Here is a 16843-nt window from a genome sequence, read left to right as displayed (position 1 = left end):
TGAAGTGGGAAAACTAACACTGAGCCCATTATTGCAAAAGCTCAACAAAGACTTCACTTCCTCAGACACCTTAAAAAATACCAGATCAAGCATCCACTTCCCATTATATTCTACGATGATGGCTGACATCATCAAGTTCCCCATCACATCCTCTATTACAGTCTGGTACAGCAGTTAAACATGGAAAAAACTACATCGCGTTGTCAACAAAGCACCTAAAATCACTGGCAACCCAGTCCCCTCTGATGATTTTCTACATAATCAGCAAACCGTAAAGCAAGCAAAAAAGATCATCTTTGACCTCTCACATCATGATCATCATCTCCCCTAGCGGCTTTGTTTACGGGCGCTGCAGGTCACTGTCCATTAGGACTAAATGCTTTACAAACAGCTTTTTTCCCTTAGCTATAAGGACTCTGAACTCCTCCCTATAGTGCCCCCTCACACACTACATGCTTGCATACCATGCACCTTGTATTGTATATGATTATGTGTACTGCATTTCTGTGATGATATCACTGTATTGTATCTTGATAATATGTGGATTGTCAGCTGTTATCTGTTTATGTATTGTGCTGCAGAGGTTGTACCAAAATCGACCTCGATTTCATGTGGCTAAGGGACTATCTGTCTGTCTATCTAGACAACATCTTTGTGCACTGATGCTGAAGCAACTTTCTCTGATGTGAATTGTTTTGGTGCTGTCAGGAATCCTCTAAGCATTTAGGATCCTACTGCTAGAATGAATATTTGTACATGCAGGTCTGTCATACAGCCTATACGCTGTTGTTTGTTATGACTTACCATAAGTTGATGCTGATCAGAGAGTAAGGGAGACCAAGAGAACAGTATCATATGGCTAGCAGTTTCTTTACAGCAAGCATGCACATACAAACGCAGATCAAAGCTAGTGCAGTTCTGATCATGACAACGTATTTACTATATCTCTAAATATAAATGGTCAACCCTTACCTCAGCTACACTATATTACCAAAAGTATTCGCTCACCCATTCAAATGATCAGAATCAGGTGTCCTAATCACTTGGCCTGGCCACAGGTGTATAAAATCAAGCACTCAGGCATGCAGACTGTGAAACAAGACATTTGTGAAAGAATGGGCCGCTCTCAGGAGCTCAGTGAATTCCAGCGTGGAACTGTCATAGGATGCCACCTGTGCAACAAATCCAGTCGTGAAATTTCCTCGCTCCTAAATATTCCACAGTCAACTGTCAGCTCAGTTATAACAAAATGGAAGCGTTTGGGAACAACAGCAACTCAGCCACGAAGTGGTAGGCCATGTAAAGTGACGGAGAGGGGTCAGCGGATGCTGAAGCGCATAGTGCAAAGAGGTCGCCGACTTTCTGCACAGTCAATTGCTACAGAGCTACAAACTTCATGTGACCTTCAGATTAGCCCAAGTACAGTACGCAGAGAGCTTCATGGAATGGGTTTCCATGGCCGAGCAGCTGCAGCCAAGCCACACATCACCAAGTTCAATGGAAAGCGTCGGATGCAATGGTGTAAAGCACGCCGCCACTGGCCTCTAGAGCAGTGGAGACGCGTTCTCTGGAGTGATGAATCACGCTTTTCCATCTGGCAATCTGATGGACGAGTCTGGGTTTGGAGGTTGCCAGGAGAACGGTACATTTCAGACTGCATTGTGCCGACTGTGAAATTTGGTGGAGGAGGAATTATGGTGTGGGGTTGTTTTTCAGGAGCTGGGCTTGGCCCCTTAGTTCCAGTGAAAGGAACTTTGAATGCTTCAGGATACCAAAACATTTTGGACAATTCCATGCTCCCAACCTTGTGGGAACAGTTTGGAGCGGGCCCCTTCCTCTTCCAACATGACTGTGCACCAGTGCACAAAGCAAGGTCCATAAAGACATGGATGACAGAGTCTGGTGTGGATGAACTTGACTGGCCTGCACAGAGTCCTGACCTGAACCCGATAGAACACCTTTGGGATGAATTAGAGCGGAGACTGAGAGCCAGGCCTTCTCGACCAACATCAGTGTGTGACCTCACCAATGCGCTTTTGGAAGAATGGTCAAAAATTCCTATAAACACTCTCCTCAACCTTGTGGACAGTCTTCCCAGAAGAGTTGAAGCTGTAATAGCTGCAAAAGGTGGACCGACATCATATTGAACTCTATGGGTTAGGAATGGGATGGCACTTCAGTTCATAGTATGAGTAAAGGCAGGTGAGCGAATACTTTTGGTAATATAGTGTATGTGACATGTTTTCAGTGGAAATGCCACAAGTCATATATATAATCATGCAGAAATGGAAGCAGACCTTTAGCCATTTTCTCAAGCAGTATCTTTAAAACACACTTTTAGAGCGGCAGCACAGGAAGTTTCTTGGTGATGCTTCTTAGAGAGCCAGCCAAGTCAGCCCGGTCTGTTCCCACACACACACACACACACACACAGTTCAGTGATGCTCATTCCTGCTTTGTATTAGTATAGTTAATTTTTGCATGAGGAAAGAAGAGGACAGGCTGTGGCTCAGCCAGCAGCCACAGCCTCCTAGTAATTTGCAGGTCTGTCAGAGAGTGAGAGCTAAACCAGCAATGAATAAGAGTATTTAGGGCTGTGAAATGAACTTCAGCATGGAAGAATGAGCTGCTAGTGGATGTATGATGTGTTCCTGTTGACTTTACTGCAGGGTTTTTACTATGGGGATCTGAATGTGTTTGCTTTACTATGCAAGACTTAGGACTTGGCAGAGAACCATGAGCCTGAGGTTTTGCGTGGGAGTTGATATGTGTTTGTAGTGGTAAGTTGGAGATTTTTCAAAGATTCAATGTCTTAATGCCTCAAAAATAGTGTCTGGATTTGCACTTGGCCCCAGAGTAATTATGTGATATACTGCATGATGCCTGTGTATACTGTTTGTCAAGTTGAACGATGGCCTGTTCCTCCTTTGCAGCGAACTTGAGCCAGATGTGTACATGTGTCACGATCCCTGTCAAGTGTTTCCCTCCCAGTCTGTCTCAGTGCGTAGAGGAGAACAGTGTGTGGTGTGGTCATGTCTTTCCTCCTCCTCTGCACTCTCCCCACACACCTGCCAGTCATAATGTCACCATTACCTGCCTTCTTAAACCCTGCACCAGCAACCAGTTCCAGCCGGATCATTGTACTGTTTGCTCCGCCACAGAGCCTTCAGCTACACCAGCCTGCAAACCCAAATGCAGTAACCATAAGGACATGTCCTTATGTCCTTATGGTCTGCATTTGGGTTCGGCCAGCTACAGCCTCATGACATTTTAACTTTGTTCAGAGGACTCTAAAAGCATGGTCAATATGATGCAGTTATCTGTAAACTCAGTAGTACCTCTGTGCATACCTGTGTGTGGCAGTGTTTTCAGTTATTGCAGTAGCGTCACCTGCAGGCTCACAGTGGAGGTCAGAAGTCACTGAGACAGGAAGTGTCAGGAGGCCAGGCTGTTTAACCTCTGAACGGAAGTTGAACAATTGAACAGCATGAGGAAGAATATTCAAAATGACAGTGCTGTAAAAGTCAGTCGGTGTTGGACTGACCGCAGGGTCACTGTGGCCTCTTCTCTCATCTCCTCTTTCCACTCTGACAGAAGACAGAATTGAAATGAGGGCAGAGATCACAGGGCATTCTTTCAACACATCAGCAAGCCATAGAGGTTTTGTGTGAAAGGCATCCAGAAATGTGAGAAAAGAGTGCAACGTGATAGTTATACTCTGATTTAGACCTTCAGTCATCTCTGTGTGCATCCAAAAAGATGGTCACCCTGTAATAATTTTAAAACTCTGTGTCTTTTTCTTTATTCTTTTTCTGCATTTTTCTCTAGAGGGTATCCGTAACATGACCATGGACTCCAACTCCATGACAATGCCCATGTCAGACCCCAACGCCTGGGCAACAGCCATGAACAACCTGGGGATGCCTCCCATGAGCATGACTGGACAGCCGCTACTGTCAGGTACTATGGAAAGCCTTCCTACATACTGCCAAAGATGTCACGCAGTGCCACACAAAAACCCAGTGTATTGTACAGTGAATATATTGGTGTGGGAATTCATACCCCCACAGCCCATAAAAATCTTGAATTTATTAGATTTATGTTGACACTTCAGTGTGATGGAAACATTTGTCCCAACTTTGTTGAAGGCACTACTAGTTTTTTTTTTTTTTTCTCCAGTATTTTGAAGTTATAAGAGATGGGTAAGGTGTAGCTATTTATAGTTATAGTTATATAGTATTTATAATTGGAAACGTGTATCAAATTATCAGATTGCTTTCGATTCCCTCTTATCGATTCAATTCTTTACTGATTCCCAATTCCCAAAATGGAGCAGCTTTTCAGACAGTGATGGGAATAGCACTTTGCATGCATGCCCAATTCCATTTTACTACACATGGGGTTTTGCACTTGAGCGCCTCCACACTTATGTCCCATGATTATCAAGCAGCGCTCTATCTGACACTTTGGTCCTGTGTGTGGTGAAGACAGCTTAATAATTGGGACATTCAAACACTTGGATGATGTCACACAAAATCGCTGAAATAAACAGTACAGTTCTGGAGAAACGTTAGAGTAATTACTTGTATCCATCTGCTGCTGAATGCTTGGCCTTTAAAAAAGATCCCTGTTTTCTGCCCAAGCTTTAATAAAATTTGTTCCCTGAGAACTCACTGTTGAGAAGACATTCACCATTTACAGAAAGTAGATTAAGGACAAAATGAGGCATTGTCTGATTAATTGACTTCACTCTCATTTAACAGTTTCTTGCATCAGTCTTCCTGCGTGCTATACATGATGCCTGTATGTCCCCGATGCAATCCCATCGCATTACATACAGCCCCAAATAGAAAAAAAAGAGAGACAAAAAAAAAAACAAATTTGTAAATTGATTACAGGAATCATTTAGTGAAATGAAATATGTTTTGATGCGAACGGGTTGTGCAGTGTTGAAACTGGTTCTTTCAGTTGATGCCTAATCCTGCTTATAATAGAGCCACCTAAAGGCTAAAGAAAGAAAGGTTGTGGTTGAAATCCTAGACTGGCTTGAACAGTCTTTGTGGGAGAAGAGAATGCATGACATTCCTCCCTCCCCTGTAGCTGCCCACAGTGTGTCCATGAGCAAGGCACTGAGCCACAGGACTGGAGAAGTTGTGCTGGTTGCACTGGAAAGCTTGTGTACATGAATTTGTGTTTATTTGAATCCTTCTGCCTCTACACCCCCAGGCAGCTGCAATTAAAATGTGTCGTTAGTTGACTTGCCTGGTTAAATAAGGGTTTAAAAAATGTCAAGTGTTTCCAGAGGCTGTGTGTTTGTGTGTGTTCATGCCTTTGTGCTTGTGTGGTGGGCTTAGTATGTTAGGCCCTACTCGCCTTACTGTATATAGTCCAATTCGAGCCCAGGGTGGAAACTTGACTCTTACTACAGTGCTTCCTTTGAACAGTTCACATCAGGTCAGTGACTAGAAATATAGTTCAAGATGGTGTGTGTGTGTGTGTCTGTGTGCATGTGTGTTTTTTGGTGTGTCAAGCATGCTAAGTATACAACACATGGGTTTAGTTAAAGATCATGTTTCTGAATGGTGAGCCCTTTCATGCAGTATGTTATGCTTGTTTGATATCTATATATTTGAACACATGGACATCCCTATAATCCCTCTATGGCCTAGTTTCCTAAACTATGGGTCAGGACCCCAAGCGGGTCATAGACCAACTGCTTTAAGAGCATAAACCAACAGGCACAACTTTACCACCAAAGTTAGAACTTGAAATGGTTTAGTCTTTCACATAAAAGCATTGCAAATAGATATAAAGATATAAAGAATGTATACACAAAAAATAAAAGTCAGAATTACAACTCAATCTACAGAGACAGCAGTTTATGTTCTGTCCTGCCCATCACCACGTTTCAATGCTGTAGCAAGAGAAGACAAGCAATAGAGAGGGCAAGTAATACTAAAGATATTCAGATTCACCCTTATTTGTTTACATATAAGATAAGCAATACTTAATGTGTACATAATTAAAATTTTATTTTGTTTTCAGTGGTTAAGTTTATAATAATTGCATCTTCAAATATCAGGCAGTTTCAAACTACCTCCAGGCAAGCCATCAAAAATGAAACTCGGTCTTGATTTGCTCCACTCACTAAATGATTGCTAAAATGCTCCTAATCAGGCAAGTTTGCCACAGTTTGCACTAGAGGGCCGCGCCTCATCAGGTTTCCCTCATTTGAACTAGAGACATTGGTATCATCCCTCCACTCAGGGCCTAGTATTATGACTTCTGCCTTAGTCTTTCAATTCATTCAATAAAGAGCCTTTTAACTAAACTGCATTCATTGGAAAAACACAGTAAACGCTATTATTTGACTATTATCTCTTCTGTGAGTCTGTCTGTATGTTGCAACATAACATTGTGGGAAATTCAGTTAGATCCTTGAGTCCTGCCCAGGCCTCACTCGTTGTGAGTAAGGTGATTAAAATTAACTTCTAAGATGAGTCACTGAAATGAAGTTACAGGCTCTGTTTCTGTGATTGCACATAGCTGACGGTTGGGTTTTGTACCAGCGAAGTGACATGTTTGTCAGGCACACTGTTGTTTTCTTGTATGCATCCATTTGGTATTTTGGTGACTTGCTGTGAACTTGACTACGTCTAAGTGGGAGGAAAGGCGCTGTAGGAGTTGTGTCAGTAACAATCAAACAGCGCAGTGCAATTTTGGTGTCAAGGATTACAAGGATTTGTGCTTGTGTTTCCCGCCTGCTCAGACCAGGTCAAAAGCACATGACACAAAGCAGGCTCTATTTCTCTGGCTTTACCAAAGGATGTGCATACAAAGAGATCATGTTCAAAAGCTTAGCAACCTTTTACTGTGGATGTTTGCCAGTTTGATTTAAATCCCTCAAGCAGGATAAAAAACATCTTTTTCCATAATGGGAAAGAAAATAATAAAACATTTTTCAGTCTAACTATACATATGTGTGGCTGTGGAATAATGTTTTTTTCTTTCAACATGAAATGTTCCTTTATACTGATTTACTATAAAAAAAAATCCACGTAGGGGTTGCTATAACTCACATAGTAACCTGATTAATGTGTTCCTTTTTTCCTTTTATAAACTCGTTTCCAATTATATGCTATTTATAGTGCTCCGTTGATTTATCACTCACTTTGCATCCATATAATCCTTAACTCCCTCAAATACAAAGATAGATACAGAGATACCTTACCACAGCTGCAAATGACATGATATGATCAGAAAATGAGTTAGCTTCTCCTTCCATGCAGCACTGGAACTGTACCTACACTATATGGACAAAAATATTGGGCCACTTACACATCACACCTACAGGAGCTTTCATGAAATCCCATTCTAAATCCATAGGCATTAATATGGAGTTAGTTCCCCCTTTGCAGCTAGAACAGCTTCCACTCCTCTGGGAAGACTCTCTACAAGATTTAATCCAGAAGAGCATTTGCGAGGTCAGACACTGAAGTTGGACGAGACGGCCTGGCTCGCAATCTCCGTTCTCATTCACCCCAAAGGTGTTGGACGGGGCTGAGGTCAGGGCTCTGTGTGGGCCAGTCAGGTTCTTCCACACCAGTTTCACCCAAATATGCCCTAATGGAGCTTGCTTTGTGCACTGGGGCACAGTCTTGCTGGAATAGAAAAGAGCCTTCCCCAAACTTTCCCCACAAGGTTGGAAGCAGAAAATTTGTCCAAAATGTCTTGGTAAGCTGAAGTATTAAGATTTCCCATCACTGGAACTAAAGGGTCGAGGCCAAACCCCAGAAAAACAAGCCCACAGCGTTATCCCTCCTCCACCAAACAGTCGGCACAATGCAGTCACGCAGGGAACGTTTTCCTGGCATTCACCAAACCCAGACTCGTCCATCAGACTGCCAGATAGAGAAGCGTGATTTGTTACTCCACAAAACACATTTCCACCGCTGCAGAGTCCAGTGGCAGCGTGCTTTACACCGCTCCATTGTGCTTGATGATGTAAGGCTTGCATGCGGCTGCTTGGCCATGGAAACCCATGCCATGAAGCTCCTGGTGCACAGTTTTTGTGCTGATGTTAATGCCAGAGTGGTTTGATGCTTGATTTTATACATCAGTGGCTATTGGACTGAATGAAACACCCTAAATCCAGTGATTTAAGAGGTGTGTCCCAAACCTTTTGTCCATGTATAGTGTATATCTCCATCACCTCACCTCTACCAACTCTTGGGCTCAGTACACCAGCCAGATATTATGTTTGCAAGTGCACGGGTATTCATAAAGGTGACACATGCAAACAGAATTAAAACAGCTCAAGTGTTCAAAATAATTGGCTATAATTATATAGGCGAGAAAGCTAGTCTGCTTTCTCATTGTAATTCCACAGTGATCTACTTATAACATCCCTAGAGTGTAAAGAGAGCGGTGTGTGAATGGTGTATGTGACACCTGCTCTGTGACCTTGGTGTTTTTGCGAGGAATGTAACATGACCTTTTAAATAATAGATAACAAACATTTAAAGATTCTGATCCTGATACACCAGCATCCACATCCACTCCTGGCTGGTGAGGACTGGCTATTGTTTTCCCATTGTCCCAGTAGCTCTAAATTTTGATTGGCTTTTTGCCTAATATCATTGAAATGTTTGCCATACTGGGCAATGATTCTCTGCACCAGAGCAACAAATGTGGTGTCTCATCCAAAGCTAATTTAACATTATCTATCCCTGGTGGCTTATTTAACATATTGTATATTTTTATGGCAATTCTGCACTTATTGGGAAGACTTTTGTGGCAGATACATTCAGGACTTTTTCTCCTTTAATCCAAAATTGTTTGAGCACCAGGGTGGAATGTGTACTGTTTTTTAAAGGAAGGCAAAGCAGTGATTTGATTGGTCTTGATCGAAGCCAGGCTCTCCACACCTGCAGTACTGATAATGTATTCGTCCTAATCCGACCCCATTTCCAACCACACCAGTGGTCCTCCATGCGTCTCTGGACACAAAATTACCAAAAATCAGCTGCTATGCCTTGTGTGCTCGAGCCATCTGCCTTTCACTGCACTCGGCGTCACATGCCATCGATTCACAAAAGTAGAACTATGACTCTATTATCAGTGAGAAGACGATAGAAACTAACACACGCAGGCACATACACACACACACACACACACACACACACACACACACACACGTACAGAAGCTCAGTGCCAGCAGCTGATTGGAAAGCACTGCACGACTGGGTCAATCACAAAATGACACAAGCTTTAACTTCATTACTGTGGCCTGTATGCTAACTTACCAAATAAGCAAACCACGCAAACTTTTCTGCAAATAATTCCAGCTGACCTCAGAGAGGGAAATATGGAGGCCAAACACCAGCTTCCAACCAATGAACCAAGTGAGGCAGATTCAGACCCCATCTCGGTTATTTCAGAGTTATTTCTTTTGGAAATTGCAATTAATGAGGGCAGAGGTTATGAAAGAACTCTTTTCAGCCCAGGGAACCAAAGTAGATGATGTGTTGCCTCCCAGCTGCCATTTGTTTCCTATTTCACAGCATGTGCCTTATGAGTAAACGTGACCAATCAGTGAGCTGTGTCTTTGACATGTCCTTTGGAAGGCACAAATCCCATCTAAACAAATTAGACTCAACCAGTGATTATTTATAATATTTCATTAACACTGACATAAGAACAAGGATGGAGAAAAGACTCATCATAGATGGAGAGTGGGATGGTGAGTTGTTTAAAACTGTGAGCTGTTTGATTTATGAGGTATTGCAGTTTTATCCTGTCAGTTTATCATTTTCCCAAAATCATTACATGCTGGGAGAGAATTTATTATTGTATTAAGCGTGTGGTAAACCCACACCTCTCTGCATTGATGACATTACAGTCAGCACTGCCGATTCCACTCTCCAGTTATAATGTGAAGTTCAGTTCCACCATCCCACTCTCCATCTATGATGAGTCTTTTCTCCCTCCTTGTTAGAGTTGCTTCCCTAAAGCCTTTTAGAAATTTGCCACCCTTCTTAGCTGAAGTGCACTCTCTTATCAACACTGCTACAGAAAATATACTGTGAATGTGTGTGTGCACATTGATGCATGTGTATGCGCTGCATATCCACTTGTGTGCAAGTCTATATTTCAAATGAAGTCTGTGTGGAGGTTGCTGCCCCTTGCTACTGAGGTTTTCCCATTAAATTTAATTTGTGATATTTACTGCACTACTCTCAGACTTAGCACAGCCTCTGCCAGCTATCATTTCAAGAGTATCATAAACATTACCGACAGAGTGGGGAGCTGCCCAGCATGATGGAGATGGAGAGGAAGGCTGTTGCCCACGCATTGAGAATGAGAGGGAGAGGTGTGTAGGGGGTCTTGATCAGTATGCCCAAACGATGAATTAGGCCTCAGTTGGGCTAATATATCTTCATTAAAGCTGTTAGGTGGCAGGAGTGGTTTCACAAGGGTGGCGTAGAGGGGAAAGAAGGGAGGAGAGAGAGGTGGAGAGGGAGGCGAGTCGGGTGAAGTGGACAGCTGTGTCCCCCCTCATGGATCACCTGGAAAAGCAGCTGGTGCTTCCCCTAACTTTCCCCCTTTGCTTCCTTCCTTCCCCCTCTCTCCTTCCCAATTCCCCCTCCCTCCCTCATCATCCCAAATTACCCAACATCTTCATTAATGTCTCATTACAGCTGAGTCAGCCACTGTTACCCCCGGCCACAGTAGAACGCACGCTGTTCATCTGCTTTTCACGGAGCTGAGCTGTTTTGCACACTTAGCCTGCGCTCAATCATGTTGAGATGCTCATTCTTGAAAAAAAAAAAAAAAAAGTATATTGTAGACAAAACAATAGCCAATCCATTTGTCTTACTATTGTCTTATATGCAGTAAATTGAGCACTTTTGCATACTGAGCACGCATCCATTTAAGAAGAAAACAAACAAAAAAGATAGAGTTTAGACTATAGTATATGACTTACACTTAGTGCAACCTATGTGAAGGACTCTTTTAAAAAGTGCTTTCTGTTATTTATATATTTTGCAGAGTGCGGGTCATTTTGTCATGTTCTGCACAGCTCATTTTAGAACAAAGCTCTACCATTATATAATCTACAGTCTCATAAGGAAGTCAGTGTGGTATACTTTGTCTCAGTGGAAAGCATTATTATCCATCTGCAGGCAGGCAGGCACTGCAACAGCCATTCTTAAAGGATTCTGTTTGAAATACTCCTACCAACTCATTTCTGACTCTATCTACTGCTCTCCTACCATTTCTGTCTGCTTCCCTTCTTAACCATTTATGAAGAGGAAATCTCTGGCCAATCAAGGTTTACCACTAAGAGCAGTCTGAGCCATAAATGTGCATCCACTCTTCCTTTTCAGTCTGCACTTAACCAGGCTGAAAGGTAGGTTCTTAGCAGTTAACCTGACCTTTGCTGAACTCCATCCATAATGCAATCCATAGATTCAGTAGACGTTAGTAAGAGATGCCTAGTCCTGTTTCCAGTTTTTCTTGTTCACAACCTTTTGAACTTAACCGTGCTGATCAGCTCACACACACCACACACAAAGAATAGCATAACACACACAGAAACACACGCACACTCACACAGTTACATGTGCTGTCATGTAGTCCTTTGTCACCAGATCAGCTTGTGCCTTTGAAATAATCCAGGTGGATTTACCATTGACTCTCCATCATGGCAGAATGAAGTGCTCTCTTCTACTGTATTTTTTTTTATTATTTATTTATTTTTTTTGCTTCTGAACCATGTCTCTCTCTCTCACTCATTCTTTTTCTATGGCAGGCAGAAAAATTTGTACATTTATATCCATGTTTACAACTATGCTGTACATTTTATTCTTGCTTATATGCTTGTTTCTATATTACACATTTGTGTTTGTGTTTGGTTCATGCTTTTGGTTTTGTTACCTCAACATGTTGATAAACCTTGACATGCTGAACATATCTGCTTTTACATGTGCTTAAGAATCTACAATCTCAAAAAATTCATTTTTAGCCAGTGGGGAAGCTGCTTTTGACAATAGTCCCGTTCAGAGTAGCCAGTAAGTGCATGATGAGCTCTGGTTTGGCCATTGTGGTTCATTTACCTCTTCTGCAATTCCAAATATGAAATACGTATTTTAATAAAATAAAAAAAAAAAAAAAAAAACATTTTCTTACTTGTTATTGTTTGTTATTGTAACTCTCACATAAATCATGTACTGTTCTCCGTCCGATAGCAGTAAATGTGGTATGTGCGTAATATTTTCATCTTTTCCTTGTGTTCCCTGATTGGTTGACATTGCATGCCAAAAACAACTGGATCTGGGTCTGAAGAAATTGACGCCCAAGCAGTGTTGCCAGATTGGACGATTTTCTGCTGCAGCGTCTACAGGAAATACAAATTTACCAGCGACTTTCCCTGTATTTATTATTTTAGGTGTTGATCAATCAGAGTCTAAAGATTGTGGTACTATGGTGATAATTGTTAATTTTTTTTTTTTTAAAGAAACCGCTAGCCACAAGCAGCTGGCTCTCCCGAAATACACAGAGCTACCCAGGGCAGGAGCTCCACCTAGTGTAAAAATTTCGCCATGCCACTGTTTTTGGCACACACTAGTCTTATGAGCCAACTGGCAGACTATAGTGAAACCCAGCTTCCCCACTGGCTAATAATAAATAGCACAATGTTTTTGAGTGTGTAGATTCTTAAATACATGTAAAAGCAGAGTTCTGTCTGCATGGCACAGTTTATGGACATTAGAATGTAACGAAACTGAAAGCATAGACAAAACATGAACAAGATGCGAAACAGAGACACACATACATATAACTGAGAACAAAATTTATAGCACAGACACTAGCACACAGATAAATAAACAAATGCAATATTGCGGCGCCTTTTCACTTGTCTCAGTTATTCCATGTGTCAATTCAAGTACCCCAGCCACTTTTTCATTAGAGAGTGTCAGTATTTCATCCTCTTCGATTAGATCAGCACTGTTATATCCAGGCAGACACCTACTCTGACAGACCATAAAGCACTTTGTAAACTCTGCTTTTAGATAAGTGCTGTATAAAGTTTGTTATTATTATTACTGCATCAGTAATGTGGACAGAGAATCTGAGAGCTTCAGCACAGAGTGAATCCATGTTTGCAAAAGTGTTACTTTGCAAACATGAAAAGTACACAGTTTGATTTAATTTTGTGCTATTTTGCGAGTGTCACTGTTTCAAATGGTGGATATCTTGTTCTGGAATGAAGCACGTCTTGTTTTCTTTTCATCACGAGAGGGAAAAGGAGTCTCCATCTGTTTGTTTGGTTGTCCATTTGTCACACACTCAATATCTCAGACAGCAGTTATCTGATTTTGACAAAACTTCAGGGAACAATACACATCTCGTCTTTGCATTTTAGCATTCATAAAATGCGTTTTTGTTTTTTTATTTTTTTGTTTGTTTGTTTTTTTTTCCCCACTGAGTTACAGGTCAAAATAAGGTGACATATTTCTCACTGACTGACCCATTACAAACTTGAAATCATCGGCACACACTTTTCTGAAAAATCATAGTTAAAGTATAGATGCCCTATTGATAATGCATTATTGTTTTTTGATGTAAGATAGGTGGACTATTTGTGAGCAGAGTGCAGGCAATATAACCTTGGAGTTGTGTTATTGAATGCAGGCAGACAAACCTCTATTTAGTTGGACTTGTGTTGACCATAAAGATGAGAAGTCTATTGATCTATATGTGATAGATAATCCTTATGGCCAGAGATGGTGAATGGAGTTTGATATGTTGGTGTAGTGTTATTATTGGGATATTGAATGGAGGTTGTTACATCACTGAGTCATACACCCACACCGTGATGACAGCAGAGTGTGGTGGAATAGCTGGAAAAATGGTCCTCCTTGCTCTCTGTCAAATAAGGTCTCTCTCTCTCTCTCTCTCTCTCTCTGTCTCTCTCTCTCTCTCTCTCTCTCTCTCTCTCTCTCGTTCTCTCTCTCTCTCTCTGACCTTACAACCTTACATGCTACCATTTATTATCACACATACAGATGCACATGCACACACACACATGCACATGCACACACACATGCACATGCACCCACAGACACGTGCACACACAGGCACGCACACACAGTCTCATCTCTAAATCTGGCAGGATTTATTCACTCTGGCAGCTATGTCTAAGACATTTTATCCCAGGGATATCATTTTGCCTTTTTCCAAGAGTTTCAAGAGATTTTAGGACTCATAACTCCCATTCTTCTCTTTAGGGAGATTAAAGTATTCTTGTCTTCTTTCTTTTTGTTGTTTGGTCCTGATTACATCCCTTTATTCCCCTGTCCTCTAGTCAACCCTGTCAGCATTTTTTTTTTCTTAATAGGGGATATGCTGGTGGTAGCCACAAATATTAATACCTCAGTCAACTTCTAAAGGGGCCGAGTTATTTGTGGGTCACATAATATTCAACTACTATCCTGTGTGCATTTGTTTTAACACTAGAAAGGCTGACCCACCATTATCTGGTGTCCTCTTTTAGATTTGAAACCTAGTGTAAATGACTTTACACAAGGTTCATTTCTATACAAATAAGTGTCTGTACAGAATATTTGTGTAATGTTTTGTTTGATAGTGTATTTTGTAACTGCCCAAGATAATAGTAGCTATAACTATATTTGAGTCTAGCTGCCCCAAAGGATTTTTTCTTGTGTTAATCTGTAAGGAGTAATTGATGATGGGTTTTGGACAATTCAGGCAATATCAGGTAAGTCAGTATCATCAGTCATAGAAAAGAAAAAAATGGCTGAATTTTTTTTACTGTATTTGTCTTGTCTTAAAATAAATCATTACATTTTATGGTCTTAAAAAGTATTAAAATGTCTTTTTCCCATCAGGCAATGACAGGTTTCTTTATGGTTAATTTCCACTCATAGATTAATGTTGAACAGGGTCAGCAGAACAATATGCATCCTATCGACTGTACAGTTTGACTTTATGTGCTTTATCATCCAATTTTCTGGTGTCCTTTCTAAACCGCCCTCTCATTATCTCATCACTTTCATTAGTTATGTTCAGACAGAAACCAACTACTTGGTGTCATTAAGTGAACTGAAATGATGTGAGGATCAATTGAGAAAGATGGCAGCTGAAGATATGTGCTGGGAGATTTTACGAAGATAAAGGCAGGCCACATATTCTGATTTTGTGTTAATGCAGCTGTACAATAAAATTATTTAATCTGAAACACCTTCAATCATTTTTCTAATTATTTACTTCCAGTGTTCATTTATTTTAGTTTACACAATTGTCTCATTCAATTTTATGTGGCATTAAAAGGCACTTGAAATGTCTTGAATTTGACAGCAAAACCTGTGGATTCCCTGTAATATCATAATTTATGGCAAAATCGACCAAACTGAGCTAAAACAAACCAGAGAAAGAAAACGCGTCACCGAAGTCTGTTCACATTTCCCGCGTTTATTTGAGGGGCAGAACTGATTTAGCACTCTGTCACAACAAAATCGATCTAGTAGGAAAATTCAGTTTTCACTTGCTACCTTCACAGGGAGGTCAGAGTTCAGGGTCAGGTGCACTGGAGCTGGTAGGGATACAGTGTCTTGCTCAAAGGCACTTCAGCAGGGTGGATGCTTACTGGCACAGGCGCTCTAGCCCTCATTACTAGCGGCTTCTCTGTAAATAATAATTATGTGAATAGCCAGTGTATTTATCTGTACATTAGTATTCATTCCAAAGTGGCAGTTTTGTTACCAGGCAGCATCCCTGGGACAGCAAAGACCATTGTGATAGGCTCCCCTCATGGATATAGATGTTTCTTTAACAAGCGATAATAGCATTGATTGGCTGGTTTGGGTTCCGATTACGACCGTTATTGGATGGAGGCCTCAAGGCAGCTGCTTATGAGACTAAGGAAGATATGTGGATGTATTTATAGAGCCAAACACACACGACACACAGGTACATGCACTACCTGCGCACACACGGATAGACCTAACAAACACATCCCGCACACACAAGAACACACGCAGACACACATGGATACACACACACACACACTCAGGTATTGGTATTCATTCATGCTAGCATTCTTTGAATGAACAAAAGGGCTCTCGGGAGGAGGAGGGTCTCCCACAGTTCTGTCTTGCTGTGTTCGTTGGGCACTCACCAGCTACACACACACACACACAAACTCACCACACACCCAGATGCACACACACACACACACACACACACACACACTTCAACATATTCTTGTGCTCTATGAGCTGATCTACCACAGCAACCAACTGCACCGGTTTCTCTGACCAAAGTTAATATTCTGTATAAGAGGTAAAATAAAAAATAATAAAAAAAGCATGATATAAATTGATGCTCATAGATATTTAATGCACTTTGACAGTTCCAGTGTTGCGAAGGGGATGCTGTATATATGATGAAATATTCTGATCTACAAAATGTTGAAAGCAATATTAATGATACGGATCAATGGATTTTAGACAGAAGTGGTGGAGATAAATCTCTGAGTTTAACTGCCAACAGCAGCGAGAGACAATCAGTTTCCTCTGCATGAAGCTTACTTCTCCAGTGTGTTTTTTTATCTGCATGGGGAGCAGGTGGGACTCCAATAAGAGAGGTGAGGTGAGCAGAGATGGATGTTTGGCAGAGAGAGAAAGAGCCGAGGTTCCAAGGGGCCCGGCCCTCCTGTTTGCCAGAAAATATTACCTATTTTACCCAGCATGCCTCACAGCAGTTTCCTGTGGCCAGCCTCCACCCATCACTGACTGCTGCTGCGTGGTGGGACTGT

General features: G+C 41.4%; 1 protein-coding gene across 1 annotated transcript in view; it reads left to right on the top strand.

The window, feature by feature from the left end:
* LOC115366506 (ecto-NOX disulfide-thiol exchanger 2-like) overlaps nt 1-16843 on the top strand; it is a 189081-nt gene that overhangs the window by 102862 nt on the left and 69376 nt on the right. The window contains exon 3 of the mRNA XM_030061992.1: nt 3829-3960. Within this exon, the coding sequence (XP_029917852.1) occupies nt 3829-3960 (132 nt within the window). The remainder of the gene's footprint in view (nt 1-3828; nt 3961-16843) is intronic.

Source organism: Myripristis murdjan, chromosome 10, assembly GCF_902150065.1.
Source record: "Myripristis murdjan chromosome 10, fMyrMur1.1, whole genome shotgun sequence".
NCBI classification, from domain to species: domain Eukaryota; kingdom Metazoa; phylum Chordata; class Actinopteri; order Holocentriformes; family Holocentridae; genus Myripristis; species Myripristis murdjan.
The sequence above is the reverse complement of the archived record's forward strand: the minus strand, read 5'-3'. Positions and strand labels throughout refer to the sequence as shown.